The 18,323-nt window shown below is 46.7% G+C and overlaps 1 protein-coding gene across 3 annotated transcripts in view; it reads left to right on the top strand.

The window, feature by feature from the left end:
- Window positions 1-18,323, top strand: part of helz2a (helicase with zinc finger 2a) — a 192,760-nt gene that overhangs the window by 145,590 nt on the left and 28,847 nt on the right. For all 3 annotated transcript variants that reach the window (XR_015080626.1, XM_086005343.1, XM_086005342.1), the window contains exon 16: window positions 12,888-13,080. Coding sequence is in view for 2 of the 3 variants with exons in the window: in XM_086005343.1 (XP_085861469.1) it covers window positions 12,888-13,080 (193 nt within the window). In the remaining variant the exon portion in view is untranslated. The remainder of the gene's footprint in view (window positions 1-12,887; window positions 13,081-18,323) is intronic.

Raw genomic sequence — 18,323 nt, 5'->3', positions numbered from 1 at the left:
CCCCGCATATCAGAAATGGTCAACCAGATTGCGCAATACCGAGTCTTCTCGACTATCGACCTCAAATCCGCGTATCACCAGCTCCCCATTAGAACGGAGGACCGCCCATACACCGCCTTCAGGCGAACGGGCGCCTCTACCATTTTCTCAGAGTGCCCTTCGGGGTAACAAATGGGGTCTCGGTCTTCCAACGTGAGGTGGACCGCATGGTTGACGAGAATAAACTACAGGCTACCTACCCCTATCTGGACAATGTCACTATCTGCGGGCACAACCAGCAAGACCACGATCTAAATCTTGCGAGATTTTTAAAAACTGCCCTAAAGCTGAATCTAACCTACAACGAAGACAAATGTGTCTTCAACACAACCCGTCTCTGTATCCTCGGCTGTGTGGTGGAAGATGGGGTAATTGGACCGGACCCTGACCGATTACGCCCCCTAAAGGAACTGCCCCTGCCACACAATCCCAAAGCTTTAAAAAGGTGCCTGGGATTTTTTTTGTATTATGCCCAATGGGTGCCCAATTACTCTGATAAGGCCCGACCCCTCATTAAATCGACGTCCTTCCCACTATCAGCTGAAGCTCGGGAGGCTTTCACCAGTATTAAACAGGACATTGAAAGGGCTGCACTGTGTGCAGTGGACGAAAGCATTCCCTTTCAAGTCAAAAGCGATGCGTCAGACTTTGCCTTAGCTGCGACCCTCAATCAGGCTGGGAGACCTGTGGCCTTCTTCTCCCGAACCCTTTAGGGACCTGAAATCAGGCACTCTTCTGTCGAGGAGGAGGCACAGGCTATAGTGGAGGCAGTGCGGCACTGGAGACACTACCTAGCCGGCAAACGTTTCACCCTGCTCACCGACCAGCGGTCGGTGGCTTTCATGTTTAATAACAAACAAAGGGGGAAAATCAAGAATGACAAAATACTCAGGTGGAGGATCGAACTATCCACGTTCGACTATGATATTATGTACAGGCCGGGAGCCCTTAATGAACCCCCAGACGCCCTATCGCGGGGAATGTGTGCCAGCATTCATACGGACAAATTACAGGGTCTCCACAATGACCTCTGTCACCCAGGGGTCACCCGACTATACCATTTTATAAAGTCCCGCAATCTGCCCCACTCCATCGAGGAGGTCAGGGCAATGACCAGAGCCTGCCGCATCTGTGCGGAATGCAAGCCTCGTTTCTACAGGCCTGACCGTGCACACCTTATCAAAGCCACACGGCCATTCGAGCGCCTAAGTCTGGACTTCAAGGGACCCCTTCCCTCTGCCGACCGTAACGTATACTTCCTCAATATCATTGATGAATATTCCCGCTTCCCCTTCGCCATTCCCTGCCCAGACATGACCAGTGCCACGGTCATCAAGTGTCTCTGTAATCTATTCTGCATGTTTGGCATGCTGAACTACATACACAGCGATAGGGGGACGTCATTCATGAGTGACGAGCTGCGCCAGTTCTTGCTCTCGAAGGGGATAGCCACTAGCAGAACCACTAGCTACAACCCCCGGGGTAATGAGCAAGTGGAAAGGGAGAATGCTACTGTTTGGAAGGCTGTCACGTTAGCCTTAAAGTCAAAAGGCCTCCCGACCTCCCGCTGGCAGGAAGTCCTCCCAGACGTGCTCCACTCCATAAGGTCTCTGTTATGTACTGCCACTAACGCTACCCCTCACGAAAAGATGTTCGTTTTCCCCCCGGAAATCCACCTCGGGCATATCTCTACCCACGTGGCTGACGTCTCCGGGGACAGTACTATTGTGGAAGCACGTGAGAGGCCATAAAACGGACCCCCTTGTGGAAAAGGTACAGCTCCTCCATGCAAACCCTCAGTACGCCTATATCGAATACTCTGACGGGCAAGAGGACACTGTTTCCATAAAAGACCTCGCTCCCTCGGGGAGCGGAGAGAACGATGGGAGACTACCCGATGAAGACCTACACTACAAAGAGACAGGACGCCCAGAGGTATCAATACCCAACTTTAACCTGGAGGACACTGCAGATAACCTGGAAGACACTGCGGAGGCCCGGACAGCGGAGGAACCAGAATCCACTCCCCTAGAGGCACCCCAACCGGCTTTGCGCCGATCACTGAGAACTGCAAAACCTCCTGACAGACTCACTTATAACAACTTTTAAGAAACATCACCCCGATGGACTAAATCTATAGAAGGGGTGAATGTAATGAAATCTGTTTGTCTTGATCCTATATTCGTTTTGCACTCATGTATATTACCCTCCCCCACTGTGTATAGTTTCACTTCCTCTTTCCCGACTAACCTGGGAGGTTCCAGGTCTTGGCTCTTGGCTCCGCCCCTGACTTCTCTTACATAAAGATCCCAGGATCTGTATGACTCATTCCTGTGAACCAGTCGGCGTGTTGAGATGTTAGCTCTGATCTTAGTGATTAAAAGCCAACTTGTTTAAGTCTATAACTTCTAGTTTTGTGGTTATTGAAGGCCCATCATACAGCAAGCAATAAGGAAGGCAAATGGCATGTTGGCCTTTATCGCAAGGGGGTTGGAGTACAAGAGTAAGGAATTGTTACTACAATTGTACAGGGCTTTGATGAGACCACACCTGTAGTACTGTGCACAGTTTTGGTCTCCTTATCTGAGAAAGGATGTACATGCATTAGAGGCGGTGCAATGAAGGTTCACTAGATTGATCCCTGGGATGAGAGGATTGTCCTATGAGGAGAGACTGAGTAGATTGGACCTATACGCTCCGGAGTTTAGAAGAATGAGAGGTGATCTCATTGAAACATTCTGAGGGGGATTACCAGGGGTTGTTTCCCCTGTCTGGATAGTATAGAACTAAGGGGCATAGTCTCGGGATAAGTCGTCAGCCATTTAAGACTGAGATGAGGAGAAATTTATTTACTCAGAGTGGTGTGAATCTTTGGAATTCTCGACCCTAAAGGGCTATGAATGCTGAGTCGCTGAGTATATTCAAGGCTGAGATAGATAGATTTTTGGATTCTAGGGGAATCAAGGGATATGGGGATCAGGCGGGAAAGTGGCGTTGAGGCAAAGATCAGCCATGATCTTATTGAATGGCGGAGCAGGCTCGAACAGCCGTATGGCCTGCTCCTGCTCCTAATTCTTACGTTCTTATCTTCTTAAGATCAGTGGGAGGCATTCAAAAAAGAATTTACGTGATATAAAACTAGTTTATGCCCCTAAGGGACAAGAGCTCTACAAAAAAAAGCCATGGATGCCTAAAGAAGTAAGGAACAACATAAAACTAAAAGAAAAAGCATAAAAAATGTGAAAACTGTAGTGTATGTAACCTGTACCACCTTAAGAGGATACCTTAAGGTGATGGACTACTTTTTGATGGCTCCTGTACATTGTAGTACCGGTGGTGACCACACCGGTATATAAACCCTGCGGAGCAAAGTGTATCTCAGTTCAGCCCTGACCCTCAATCACGAAAGACCTGTTTACTTACTTCTGTAGTCTGTGTCCTGTTATTCAGTATAACTGCAATTGAAAACACAGACTCAACAGTGGCGACGAGTCTGATCTTACCTAGCGGCAGTTTTGCATCAAAGGAAGCTTCGTCCTCAGAAACGGGCGTCGAACAAGGGCATCCGCCCTCAACATCCTGCATCGCACGGGAGGCCATCGGAAACCCGGGTTGGTTTGCTGGCCACGAAGTCAAGCATCAGCGAGCATCCCTTCTACGACAGCGGCGGGTAAGCCCGATCGAGCGGCATGGAGGGGAAGTCGGCCGAGTTGTCAGTGGGAGAAGGGGAGGGAAAACGACGAAAAGGGCGGAGAACACGACCGCAGCCGGTGTCAGGGGCCGGACTGCAATCGGGCAGAGACGCGCAGCAGCCAGAAAAGCGTTTATGGCCACAAGGACCGCGGGAGCGGCGGGGAACAAGAGCAGCAGCGCAGGGAAAAATAAAGGACTGCTGGGAGGCGTGAACGCCAACAGCGCGGGAATCGCCATTTTGAGTCGGCGGGGGAAGAAGACAAGCGTGGGAAAAGCCGCCAAGCGCGGAAAAAGCCGCCATCTTAAATAGGAAAAAAAAAGAAAAAAATAATATCCGAAGGGAAAGGTGAAACTCAGCAAGGATGCCAAAAACAGGAAACATCACCGCTTTTGATAACGATGTGGAAGATTGGGCCACTTATGTGGAACGTATCGAAGTTTACTGTAGAACGAATGAGACACCGGATGATAAGAAAGCACTAACCCTATTAAACTCGATGGGTGCGAAGATGTATGGGTTATTAAGGAACCTTGTAACATCAGACAAACCGGTAGGGAAGAATTTCGCGGATATTGTTACTATCCTGCAAGAGCATTTAAACCCCACGCCGCTGCTGATAGCGGAACGATTTAAATTCTACAAAAGAATTCAACTTAAAGAAGAAAGCAACGCGGAATTCCTAACAGAACTGCGCAAGTTATCAAAGTACTGCCAGTTCGGAACAGGACTAGCAGACGCACTGAGAGATAAGTTTGTGTGTGGGCTCCTAAGGGAAGGAACCCAGAAGCGACTGCTAGAGGAAAAGGACCTTACGCTGGACAAAGCTTTCAGCATTGCAGCATCCCACGAGGCAGCAGCACGGGGCGCTGCAGAGATACAGCAAAGGCCATTGGAATTCAGCACCAATGAAATGGCATTGGCACAGTAAAGTGCTATCGTTGTGGAAGGACAACGCATGACCAGAACCAGTGCTGGTTCAAAGTTAAAGAATGCAGGCAATGTGGCAAACTTGGTCACATAGCGAGAGTATGCCGGTCAGGAAAGAAGACCAGCAGCAAAAAGTCACCGCAGGAGAAGTACAAAAAAGTACACAAGGTGACAGAGAACAGTTCGGATGAACAGAAGACGGATTCAGACTCCAGCAGTAAGCAACTGGGTTGTCTGAAAATACATAATGTGGGTAACACAGCAGACCACCAAACTATCTGGGTCATGCTTCGGATAGCAGGAGTCCAAGTGAAGATGGAATTGGACACTGGGTCGGCATTAATGGTCATGAATAAGCAAGATTACAAAAGGTTATTCTCGCACATTCCCCTGAGGGATACGGAGATTGTATTGAAAACATACACGGGGCAAATAGTATACCCCAAAGGAAAGATAAAAGTAAACGTGGTCTACAATGGTAAAGAAAGTCAGAAAATGGACTTGTATGTGTTACCTGATGGAGGTCCGCCACTACTGGGACGGGAATGGATCTGGAGAATAAATGTGGACTGGCATTCCATACAAGCACTGACTGTAGATGCCTGTAAGGAGGACGACGTCAAACCTAAACGACTGTCCAAAATCTTAGACGATGCTAAGGAGGTGTTCCAACAGGGACTTGGAACACTGAAAGGAATTACGGCAACCATCAAGGTTGAAGAACATGCAAACCCAAAATTTTTCAAAGCCTTATGCGATACGACCTGCTGTGGAAGCAGAGCTGGAAGGGCTAGAATGTTCAGGGGTACTGTCCAAGGTGGACTGGAGCGAATGGTCTACACCCATTGTTCCTGTCATGAAGCGTTCATTGAGCAACAAGCCGGGGGAACCTGGGAAGGTTCGCATCTGTGGCGATTTCAAGATCACTGTTAATCCGGCTCTTCACACGGTGCAATATCCGCTTCCACGGATTGAAGATATCTTCGCTTCGCTGTCTGGCAGGAAACACTTCACTAAGATAGACCTGGCGCAGGCGTACCTACAGATGGAAGTTGATGAAGCGTCACGTCAGTATCTCACGATCAACACGCATAAGGGCTTATATCGGTATAATAGACTGGTTTTTGGAGTGGCATCGGCTCCAGCGATTTGGCAAAGGGCCATGGAGCAGGTATTGCAGGGAATTCCAGGCACACAATGCTACCTGGATGACATCCTGATTACAGGAGATAACGATAAGGATCACCTCGTGAATTTGGAGCAGGTGCTCATCAGATTGAAAGAATATGGGCTCAGAGTTAACCGCCAGAAATGCGAGTTCTTTCAAAAGCGAATCTCGTACTGCGGCCACGTCATTGACCGGGAGGGGCTCCATAAGTCAGCTGACAAGATCGAAGCTGTTGTAAAAGCTCCTGCACCGGAAAATGTATCCCAGTTGAGGTCATTCCTCGGGTTGGTTAACTATTACCACAAGTTTCTTCCAAATTTATCTACGGTGTTACACCCGCTAAACACTCTTTTGCAAATGGGAATACCATGGAAGTGGAGCGATGATTGTAAGCGGGCTTTTCAAAAGAGCAAGGCACTGATCACCTCTAAGGAAGTGTTGGCTCACTTTAACCCAACACTGCCTATTCGCTTAGCTTGTGATGCTTCTCCATATGGTATTGGGGCAGTGCTCTCACATAAGTTTCCAGATGGCTCGGAAAGGCCAGTCGCTTTCGCATCCAGATCATTGACCTCCGCTGAGCGCAACTATGCTCAGATAGATAGGGAGGCTCTCAGCCTCGTGTGGGGAGTTAAGAAATTTAACCATTACCTGCAAGGCCAAAAGTTTACGCTGCTGACAGATCACCAGCCGTTGGTTTCCATTTTCAACCCTAAGAGAGGTGTTCCGGTAATGACGGCGCAGAGGCTTCAGAGATGGTCCCTTTTCCTAGGGGCACATCAATATGATATTGAATTCAAAGGTACAAAGCAACATGGTAATGCTGATGGGCTGTCGCGCCTGCCACTACCTACAGCGGAAGAGGCACCGGCAGTTGACCCTGTCGAGATATTTCACTCGACCATCATCGAATGCTTACCAGTCACCAATGCGGGTATTGAGAGAGAGACCCGAAATGACCCGACACTGTCTCGGGTCTACGACTTGACAGTGAAGGGATGGCCAGCACATGGCGAACCACTGTTACCAGCATTCTCAGCCAGACGAGAACAGCTGTCCGTATGTCAAGGAACATTGATGTATGGAACAAGGGTGATTATTCCTCCTAAATTAAGAGAGAGAGTTCTGAAAGAATTGCACGAAGGTCATCTGGGGGGAGTCAAGATGAAAAGCCTGGCTAGGGCTTATGTGTGGTTGCCAGGTATCGACAAACAAATAGAGGATCTGACTAAAAGCTGCTCAGGGTGCCAAAAAGTTCAAAATGCACCTCCAATTGCACCGCTGCATCCGTGGGAATGGCCTTCAGCCCCATGGCAACGTGTGCATATCGACTTTGCAGGTCCATTCATGGATTCCATGTTTTTGATAGCAGTAGACGCACATTTTAAATGGCCAGAAGTGATTAAGATGTCGACCACTACCTCTGAGAAGACGATCGCAGTTCTAAGAACCATATTTGCAAGGAATGGGTTGCCGGAGCAAATATGTTCAGACAACGGACCACAGTTCGTGTCAGAAGAATTCCAGAAATTCATGAAAAAGAATGGGGTGAAACACTATACACCTGCCCCATATCAGCCGGCTACAAATGGGTTGGCCGAGAGATTTGTACAAACGTTCAAAAAGGCGATAAAGGCCATGAGTGAAGACCATATTCCACTACAACACAAGGTGGACAATTTCCTGATGGCATATCGAAACGCCACGCATGCAGTGACAAATCAAAGCCCTGCCATAATGTTCTATAACAGAAGGTTGTGGTCCCGGTTGGATTTGTTAAAACCCAATGTGCGACGGGAAGTTGAAAACAAGCAATTCCAGCATGTAAATAACAAGGCCACTCGTAGTTTTGCAGTAGGACAACCAGTGTTGGCCAGGGACTATAGGGATGATAAATGGCAACCTGGAACAATTCGTGCACGACAAGGACCCTTGATGTACACGGTAGACGTTGGAGAGAACGTAATACGACGTCATGCTGACCAACTTGTGGAATCGAGAACAAGGGTCGACCCCATGTCTACGGCAGAGACTCCAGTTGAAGAACTTATTGAGCCTGTAGCATCTACCTCAGACTCGAACGTATATGATGATGTTCAATCCATAGGAGATCAAGTGGATAAGTCACCCCAGCAACGAGAACCAGAGACCCCTGAAAGGCGTTATCCGGACTGGATCAGGAGGCCTCCTCAGAGACTGAATCTTTGAACAGTTTTGTGTGTAAATTGTATATATGTTATCCATGTAATGTTTAATTTGGGGTGTACACTGTTAAGCTAAAAGGGGAGGAATTGTAGTGTATGTAACCTGTACCACCTTAAGAGGATACCTTAAGGTGATGGACTACTTTTTGATGGCTCCTGTACATTGTAGTACCGGTGGTGACCACACCGGTATATAAACCCTGCGGAGCAAAGTGTATCTCAGTTCAGCCCTGACCCTCAATCACTAAAGACCTGTTTACTTACTTCTGTAGTCTGTGTCCTGTTATTCAGTATAACTGCAATTGAAAACACAGACTCAACAAAAACTAACACAGATCCTGGCAACTGGGGGGACAACAAAAGATGACAAAAAAGATAGTAAGAGCTACAAAAAGGGAGTATGAAAAGAAACTTGCAAGGGATATCAAAATCAACACAAACATTTTTACAATTATATTAGGGAAGAAATGATGGTCAGGAGCAATGTGGGCCCCTTGAAAACTGATAACGGTGATATTGTAAATGAAAATAAGGAAATGGCAGGCATGTTGAATAATTACTTTGCTTCAGTATTTACTATAGAGGAAGAGAATAGCATGCCGGACATCCCAAGGAAACTAATATTGAATCAGGGACAGGGACTCACCAAAATTTTAATGTAAGCAAAATAACAGTAATGAAGAAAATAATGGCACTAAATAGTGACAAATCCCCAGGATCAGATGATTTCCATCGCAGGGTTTTAAAAGAAGTAGGTGAGAACATTGCAGATGCCCCTAACTATAATCTTCCAAAGTTCTCTCGATTCAGGAATTGTTCCTTTAGATTGTTAAATTGTGCATGTCACTCTGCTATTTAAGAAAGGTGAGAGAGGGAAACCAGGGAATTATAGATCAGTTAGTCTAACATCTGTTGTCAGGAAAATACTAGAGTCTATCATTAAAGATAAAGGCCTAGAAATTCAGTGGGCTGCGCCACCAGTTAGCGCCCAAAGAGGGCACTTAGTGGGTTTAGTGCCACTGGCCACGCCTCCCGTGAAATTTAGCAGGGCGCTAATGGCGGCGTTAGCCGGTAGCGCTGCGCCACCACCGATGACGTCATCGGTGTGCGCAGCGCCCCGCTACCACCCCGATCGCCAAATTTGGTAGCGCCCCCCGCTGTAACGCTGGTCGCAATTTGCGACCGGTTCAGGGGGGCCTACCTGCGGCGGTAGAGGCGCGGAGGTGCGGGGCAGCCATTTTTTTTGCTGGCAGCCTGCCAGCACCTCTCCACGCTGCCGTCCCCGGCCTCCTGAGACCCCCCCCCCCACGTTGTGCCGGCTGTCTCCCAAGAGCCCGGCACTTCTCCTCGGTGCCGGGCTCTTTTGCCAGCACTCGCGATTGCTGATCTCGCTGCAGCAGGCCCCTCCCCTTTGACGTTGCGCTGCGATTTTCAGTTGCAGCGCCCCAAGAGGGATGCGGGGCACCTCGAGTAGCGCTGTGCTTCCGTCTGGGGCGCTGAAACTGAATTTCCGGCGGGCGTTTGCGACTCCTTCCGGGGCAGTACTTCCGGCGCCCTTGGGCGCCACCGAATTTCTAGGCCAAAGTGACTGACCACATTGAACATTTTTAGCTGATTAGAGCGAGCGAGCATGGATTTGTAAAGGGTAGGTCATGTCTGACGAACCTGATTGAATTTTTTGAGGAAGTAACTAAATTAGTAGAGGAAGTAACTAAATTAGTAGACAGGGGAATGTCTATGGATGTTATTTAAATGGACTTCGAGAAGGTATTTGATGAAGTCCCTCATAAGAGACTGTTAGCTAAAGCTGAAGCTCATGGAATTGAAGACAAATTATCAACCTGGTTAGGAAATTGACTGAGCGACAGGAGACAGAGAGTAGGGATAATGAGCAGGTACTCTAATTGACAGGATGTGACTAGTGGTGTCCCGCAATGATCTGTGTTGGGGCCTCAACCATTCACCGATTTATTAACAACTTAGATGATGTGTGTAGTGTATGTACTTTGCAGAAGGAACTATATTCTGCAGCCCCTGTATACTGCAGTACCAGTAGTGACCACCCCTGTATATAAGCCTGTGTAGTAACTTTGCATAGTTAAGTTCCAGTTTGTCTCCACTCAGTAAAGACCTGTTATAACCAACTCCTGCAGTCCGTGTCTCAATTACACACGGACATAATAATGTGATAGCAAGCTACATATCCAAGTTTGTCGATGACACAAAGATAGGTGGCATTGTAAGCAGTGTAGATGGAAGCATAAAATTACAAAGAGATATTAATAGATTAAGCGAATGGGCAAAACTGTGGCAAATGGATTTCAGTGTAAGCAAATGTAAGGTCATCCACTTTGGACCTAAAAAGGATAGAACAGAGTACTTTCTAAATCATGAAAAGCTAGAAGGTTTTCTTTGGAGGTCCAAAGAGACTTGGGAGTCCATGTACATAGATCATTAAAATATCATGGACAGGTAGAGAAAATAACCAAAAAAGCTAATGGAATACTGGCCTTTATATCTAGAGGAGTAGAATACAAGGGGGTAGAAGTTATACAAAGCCCTGGTTAGACCAAACCTGGAGTACTGTGAGCACTTCTGGGCACCACACCGTAGGAAGGATATATTGACCTTTGAGGGAGTGCAGCGTAGATTTACTGGAATGATACCCGGACTCCAAAGGTTAAATTATGAGGAGATTTTACATAAACTAGGGTTGTATTGCTTGGAATTTAGAAGATTAAGGGGTGATTTGATCAAAGTTTTCACGCTATTAAGGGGAACTGATAGGGTAGATAGAGAGAAACTATTTCCGCTGGTTGGGGCGTCTAGGACTAGGGGGCATAGTCTAAAAATTAGAGCCAGGCCTTTCAGGAGTAAAACACTTCTAAATGCAAAGGGTGGTAGAAGTTTGGAACTCTCTTCTGCAAACGGCAATTAATTCTTGGTGAATTATTAATTTTAAATTTAAGATTGATAGATTTCTGTTAACCTATGGTATTAAGGGATATGGGGCAAAGGCGGGTATATGGAGTTATGTCACAGATCAGCCATAATCTCATTGAATGGTGGAACAGGCTTGAGTGGATAAATGGCCTACTCCTGTTCCTATGTTCATATGAGTGGCTGAGTGGCCTACTCCTGGCATTTCTGGCAGGGCAGTCCTTCTGCCTGTCACAGAGATGCCCCTTCATTCCAGCCATTTGCAGCCCCAAGTTCATTTGCATGCTGGAGACAGGAGCCCTGGCATGTGCTGGGGAGACACACCAGACTGCCGGCAGAGCCTTACTCTGGTAGGCCTGTTGCTGAGGCCTGTGCATGGCAGTGCTCTGACAGCAATTAAACAGGCCGCTCAATAATGAAATCCTCAGGGCTCTCTCTGCCAATGCGAATGCTGGATGCCAGAGCATAACAGGCAGTCCCTGCGTCCAGCATTCAATCAGGGCAAATGGAGGGACACACAGTGCAGGTGGAGTGTTTTCCTGAGTACATTTCCAGCTTACCGCCCAGATCCACTGGAAAATTGGCAGGACAGGCCTGGAAAGCTGAGGCCCATTTTCAATAAAGAATGGTGTAAAGTTATTTTATTTAAATTTGTTCCATGAATTGCTTTTTCTGCAATACCTTTCATTATTTTTAAAATATTTCCCTGTTGTTGTGTTTATGATGTGTGCCAGGAATGTCATCCAAGGTGATGTCAGTGATGGTCCAGAATCACTCCATGCCCCACCTTTGTTCAGTTTGCAGCAGTCTGTGGACCTAGCAGTCTTTCAGATCTAAAGTAATGAAAAAAATAATTTAATGATAAAACTACTGCTATTAAAAGATGGAAGTTGATTAAAATGTTTAATTTAATTACATTTGACTTAGGGAGCTGCAAGTCATTTGTCCTGATTCAGTCAATAGGATAAGATTTGGAAAGTTCCGAGACCCAGGGTGACATGTGGGTTTTGAGCTGGATGCTGCTGTTTCTTCTTTACCTCTTCAGTAAAGCTCAGGTTTAATTTATCTTTTCTGTCTGCTGAATTTTACTGCACTATTGGACTGCTAAAACAACCATTAATATATGCTTTTAAAAAGTGCATGTCCTTTTATTCATTATCAGCTAAATAGGCATGTGATGAGAGTTGATGTAATGCATGACAAAGCTGAGTACTATCCTTACATAATCCCTTCCTTTCACCCGCATTGCATGCCAAGAGTGTACAGCTCAGTCTGTGTTTTCACTCAGTATTTCACATTGTACCCATACAAAGCATGTACCTGAGTGTTGCAAGTTAAAGAGCAGAATCTCACTGATGAAACATTGTAAATATGCTGGGTGTGATTTTGTACCTACCACAATTTGAATTTCTTCATCGTTATTTACCAGCAATGAGTTTTCCCAATGGCACTAAAATACTATTTTGTAAATTGTATAGTGCTGGCACTGGCAGTCTGGACTGTGGCGCATGAATATAACCAAATGTTTATCAGATTATTGCAAAAGAGATTCTGAGACTTTTTGGTTGGCATTTTATCTTTTTTAATTTGGGTCAATTGGTAAACACTTTGGCAGGGAGTTTCTCAACAGTGGGCAGCAATGTTGTCGTTTGAATCCTATGGCAGGACTTTGTTCTTTGGCTGTCCAGCTCATTGTTCAAATACTAAACTACTGGAGGAAATGTGTTTGTTGTTGCTACCTAAAACATTGGAGACAACACATAGGGGTGAATTTCCACAAGGGTCTCCCACTCATCTGCAGTTTTTCCGGAGTTTCCGTGGCCCTTCCGCTGAAGTTACAGCAGATGATCAGGAGAACCCCATAATACTAAACTGCAAAATTCTATTTGGGCTAACACTTGGCATCATTTTCCAGATACAAGAAATTGCTCAGAAAAGCACGTAACTACGAATTTCAACATCATGACGTCATCCTTTGCACATGTGCCACTTCTTCCAGCGGACTTCTAAAACGATTGAGTGTGCGTCAGGTGTTGGTGGATGAGAGTGCCATGTGCACTGAACCAGAATTGTTAATCCCTATTGTTGCGCATAAACATGCAGATCAGGTAAGTTGCAATGATTTTGCTATAAAATATTGTTAAAAATAGATTCCAAACTGTATATTTTAATTTCTCTCTCCTGGTTTCTTCATTAACTAGGAGAATGAGATGATGCGCAGTGCAGACTTCATGCACAGACTCTGTCAATATCGCTTATGTGAACCAGGACTGGTCTTGTCAGATTTACTCCCTCTGAGGGAAAGCACTTCATTGTCATAAAGTGCTTCATACAATAACCCAACTATGGAACTTAGGAACAGGAGTAGGCCATTCAACCCCTCAAGCCTGTTCTGCCATTCAATGAGATCATGGCTGATCTGTATCTTAACTCCATCCACCTGCCTTGGCTCCATATCCTTTTATACCCTTGTCTAGCAAAAATCAATCAATCTCAGATTTAAAACTATTAATTGAGCTAGCATCTACTGCTTTTTGTGGGAGAGATCCACACTTCTACCACCCTTTGCGTGAAGAAGTGTTTCCTAACTTCTCTCCTGAATTACCTGGCTCTGATTTTAAGGTTATGTCCCATTGTCCTAGACTCCCACACCAGCAGAAAAAGTTTTCTCTCTATCTACCCTATCAATTCCGTTCAAAATCCTAAAAACCTCAAACAAATCACCCTTTAACCTTCTATATTCCAGGGAATGCAAGCCTCGTTTAATGGTGAATCTGCGTTGCACTCCTTCCAAGACCAATATATTCTTTCTAAGTTGCAGTGCCCAGGATTGTACTCAATACTATAGCTGTGGCCTAATCAGGGCTTTGTATAGCTGTTGCAAACCTTCCTCCCATTTATATTCTAGCCCTCTAGTTATAAAGGCTAACATTCCATTAGCTTTTTTGATTATCTTTTTGTACCTGACCACTACATTTGATGTGTGTAAATGGACCCTAAATCTCTTTGCACTTCCACTGTTGCTAGCTTTTCATCATTTAAATAATATCTTATCCTTTTTGGTCCAGAATGGATGACCTCACACTTACCTGCTTTGAAATCCATCTGCCACAGTTTCACCCACTCACTTAATCTGTCAATGTCTCTTTGTAATTTGATGCTCCCATCTACACTACTTACTATACCACCAATCTTTTTGTCATCGGCAAACTTGGATGTATGGCGCTCCATTGTGTTATCTAAGTCATTAATAAATATAGTGAATAGTTGAGGCCTCAGCACAGATCCTTGTGGGACACCACGAGTCACTTCTTTCCAATTCGAGTACATACCCAATGGCCTAGAAATTGAGTTGACGCCGCGCCAGGGCTTTAGCGCCGGAAATTTAGCGCCGGCGCTAATTCCCTTGCGCGCGCCAAAAATTCAGTAGCGCCGCGCCCAGACGGCTGCCGGCGCTACTGGCGGGCGTGAGCGCCTCCCAATGGGCGCTGAGTGCCGAATTGCGGCGCTAATCCGGCGCTGCGGCACCCGATGCGGTGCGGCAGGCTGGGGAAGTGCAGGCCTCCTCCTTCAGTTAAGGAGGAGCTGCCTGCACCCGCCCGCTGTCCGTTCAATTATTGAAAAAATGAGCCCGGCACCTCGGACAAGTGCCGGGCTTGCAGGCCAGACGCATCTGTTCCGCGGGGGGGGGGGTGGAGGAGTCCGGGGAGGGAGGTGCGGGCAGGCAGCCGACGGGAAAGCGGCCGGCCGCCGCGCGACCTTAATGCGCCGGCGCTAACTCGGGGAAGACTCGGTTGCCAGAGTCTTAGTTGCGGCTGCCACGGGCGAGGCGGCCGCAACTGAATTTCGGCGCTGGGGCCCGTCGGCATGGCAACCGGGACGCTGCGCACACCGATGACGTCATCGGTGCCGGCGCAGCGCTACCGGTCTACCGCGGCGTAAGGGCCCCAGGCAATTTCGGCGCCGGCGCCAAATGCAGCGCTAGGCCCTCTAACGCCGCAAAATCGGCGCTAAGGGCACTCAATTTCTAGGCCATTATCCCTACTCTCTGTCTTCTACCGCCTAACCAATCTCCAAACCAAGTCAATAATTTGCCTTCAATTTCATGAGCTTGAACTTTAGCTAACAGTCTCTTATGTGGAACCTTATCGAATGCCTTCTGGAAGTTCATATAAACTACATCAATAGACATTCCCATGTCTACTGCTTTAGTTATTTCCTCAAAAAATGCAATTAGGTTCGACTGGTAAAATCCCAAGTCGGTCCCTTGCAGTCCGATTCGGGAGAATATATAATGGAGAATAAGGAAATGGCAGACCAATTAAACTCATACTTTGGTTCTGTATTCAAAAAGGAGGACACAAATAACCTCCCAGGAATATCGGCAAACATAGGGACTAATGAGAGGGAGGAGCTGACAGAAATTAGTATCTCTAGGGATATGGTGCTGGGTAAGTTGAGGGGACTGAAGGCCGACAAATCCCCGGGGCCTGATAAACTACATCCTAGGGTACTTAAGGAGGTGGCCCTGGAGATAGCAGATGCTCTAAGGATCATCTTCCGGAACTCCATTGACTCGGGAACAGTACCCGTGGATTGGAGGGTAGCTAATGTTACCCCAATATTTAAAAAGGGGGGTAGAGAGAAAGCAGGGAATTATAGACCAGTAAGCCTTACATCGGTTGTGGGCAAAATGCTAGAGTCCATTATTAAGGATAAAATAGCGGAGCACTTGACAAATGGGGAAAGGATCGGACAGAGTCAACATGGATTTACAAGGGTAAATCGTGTTTGACTAATCTGCTGGAATTTTTTGAGGAAGTAACTGGTAAAATAGATGGGGGAGAGCCAGTGGATGTGGTGTACCTTGACTTCCAGAAAGCCTTCGATAAGGTTCCACACAAAAGATTATCATGCAAAATTAAGGCTCATGGGATTGGGGGCAAAGTATTAACGTGGATAGAGAACTGGCTGGCGGATAGAAAACAGAGAGTTGGAATAAACGGCTCGTTTTCGGAGTGGCAGGCAGTGACCAGCGGGGTGCCGCAAGGATCTGTCCTGGGACCCCAGCTGTTCACAATATATATAAATGATCTGGATCAGGGAATTGGATGCAATATTTCCAAATTCGCTGACGACACTAAACTAGGAGGAGGGGTGGGCTCTGATGAGGATGTCAGGAGGCTACAGTGCGATTTGGACAGGTTGGGGGAATGGGCGGATACGTGGCAGATGCACTATAATGTGGATAAATGCGAGGTTATCCACTTTGGGGGTAAAAACAGGAGGGTGGATTATTATCTAAATGGCAATAGATTGGGAGATGGGGAAGTGCAGAGGGACCTGGGTGTTCTTGTGCACCAGTCACTGAAGGAGAGCATGCAGGTGCAACAGGCGATTAAGAAGGCAAATGGTATGTTGGCCTTCATATCAAGGGGGTTCGAGTATAGGAATAGGGATACCTTACTACAGCTGTACAAGGTGCTGGTGAGACCGCATCTGGAGTATTGTGTACAGTTTTGGTCGCCCCATCTGCGGAAGGATGTTCTTGCCATGGAAAGAGTGCAGCGGCGATTCACCAGGCTGATACCTGGAATGGCGGGAATGACCTACGAGGAGAGATTGAATAGTTTGGGCTTGTACTCACTGGAGTTTAGAAGATTGAGAGGGGATCTCATCGAAACATATAAAATTATGGCAGGCCTGGACAGGCTGAATTCAGAGAGAATGTTTCCAATGGCAGGGGAGCACAGAACCAGGGGCCACAGTCTAAAAATAGCGGGCAAATCATTTAAAACAGAGATGAGGAAGAATTTCTTCACTCAAAGAGTGGTGAGCCTGTGGAATTCCCTGCCACAGAGGGCTGTGAAGGCTAATTCAATAAATATTTTCAAGAGAGAATTGGATATATTTCTGAAGGCTAAGGGGATTAAGGGTTACGGAGAAAAGGCGGGGACGGGGTACTGAACTGGTAAGATCAGCTATGATCTCAGACGAAGATCAGCCATGATCTCATTGAATGGCGGAGCAGGCTCGAAGGGCCGAATGGCCTACTCCTGTTCCTATCTCTATGTTAGACATGACCTACCCTTTACAAATCCATGTTGGCTCTCTCTAATCAGCTCAAATTTCTACACCCTCCTTACCTTTTACTCTTTTTTTTCTCAGTCTGCATTAGGGTAATTGAAGTCCCCTACTATTACTGCTCTATTATTTTTACATTTCTCTGATATTTGCCTGCACATTTGCTCCTCTACCTCCTTCTCAATGTTTGGGGTCTATAAAAAACACCCAGTAATGTAACAGTTCCTTTACTCTAACCAAATAGTTTCAGTCTTTGAACCCTCAAGTATATCGTCCCTCTGTAGAACTGTAATATTATTCTTGATCAATACTGCCAACCCCCCTACTGTCTTTTTTCCTTCCCTATCAATGAATACATTGTAGCCAGGAATGTTTAGTTCCCATTCCTATGATTAAGCCAAGTCTCCATTATAGCCATCATATCATAACCCCATGTGGCAACTTGCACCTGTAACTCGTCAATCTTATTTGTAACACTGCTCACAGGTGCAACCTGTCCGGCTTGTACAGGTCCCTCTTGCCCCAGAACTGGCCGGAATGCCTCAGGATTCTGAAACTCTCCCTCCTGCACCACTTTTCTAGCCATGCATTCACCTGCACTACCTTCCTGTTTCTGTACTCACTAGCACATGATTACTACATTTGAGGTCCTGTTCTTTAATCTTTTTCCTAGCTCCTGAAACTCTGCCTGTAGGACCTCAACCCTATTCCTACTTATGTCATTGGTTCCAACATGGACCACAACTTCTGGCTGTTCCCCTTCCCCTCACAGAATGTCCTGCACCCATTCAGTGATATCCTTTACCCTGGCACCAGGGAGGCAACGCTCCATTCGAGACTCACACCTGCAGTTGCAGAAACGACTGTCTATCCCCCTGCCTATCGAATCCCTATAATAATTGTATTTCTACACTTTCTTGTGTCCCCCCGTGCAGCCAAGCCTCCCATGGTGCCGTGGATTTGCTTCTGGCTGCACTCCCCCGAGGTGTCAACACCCTCTCTGGTATTCAACACTGAATGCGAGTGCCACACTCCCAGGGGATTCCTGTACTGCCTGCCAGTTCCTCCTGGTCTGCCTGGTGGTCACCCACTCCCTCTCCTCCAGAACTCCCTGTAGCTGCAGGGTGACCATCTCCTGAAATGTGCTATCCACAAAATTCTCAGCACCATAGTGACGCCAGCCGCCTCTCAAGCTCAGAAACTCTGAGCTCAAGCTCAAGCAGTTGGCGGCACTTCCTCCATATGTGGTTTTCCAGGACACACAAAG

This window comes from Somniosus microcephalus, chromosome 13 (genome assembly GCF_052327205.1).
Source record: "Somniosus microcephalus isolate GS21.2 chromosome 13, FLI_Smic_1.0, whole genome shotgun sequence".
NCBI classification, from domain to species: Eukaryota; Metazoa; Chordata; class Chondrichthyes; order Squaliformes; family Somniosidae; genus Somniosus; species Somniosus microcephalus.
The sequence above is the reverse complement of the archived record's forward strand: the minus strand, read 5'-3'. Positions and strand labels throughout refer to the sequence as shown.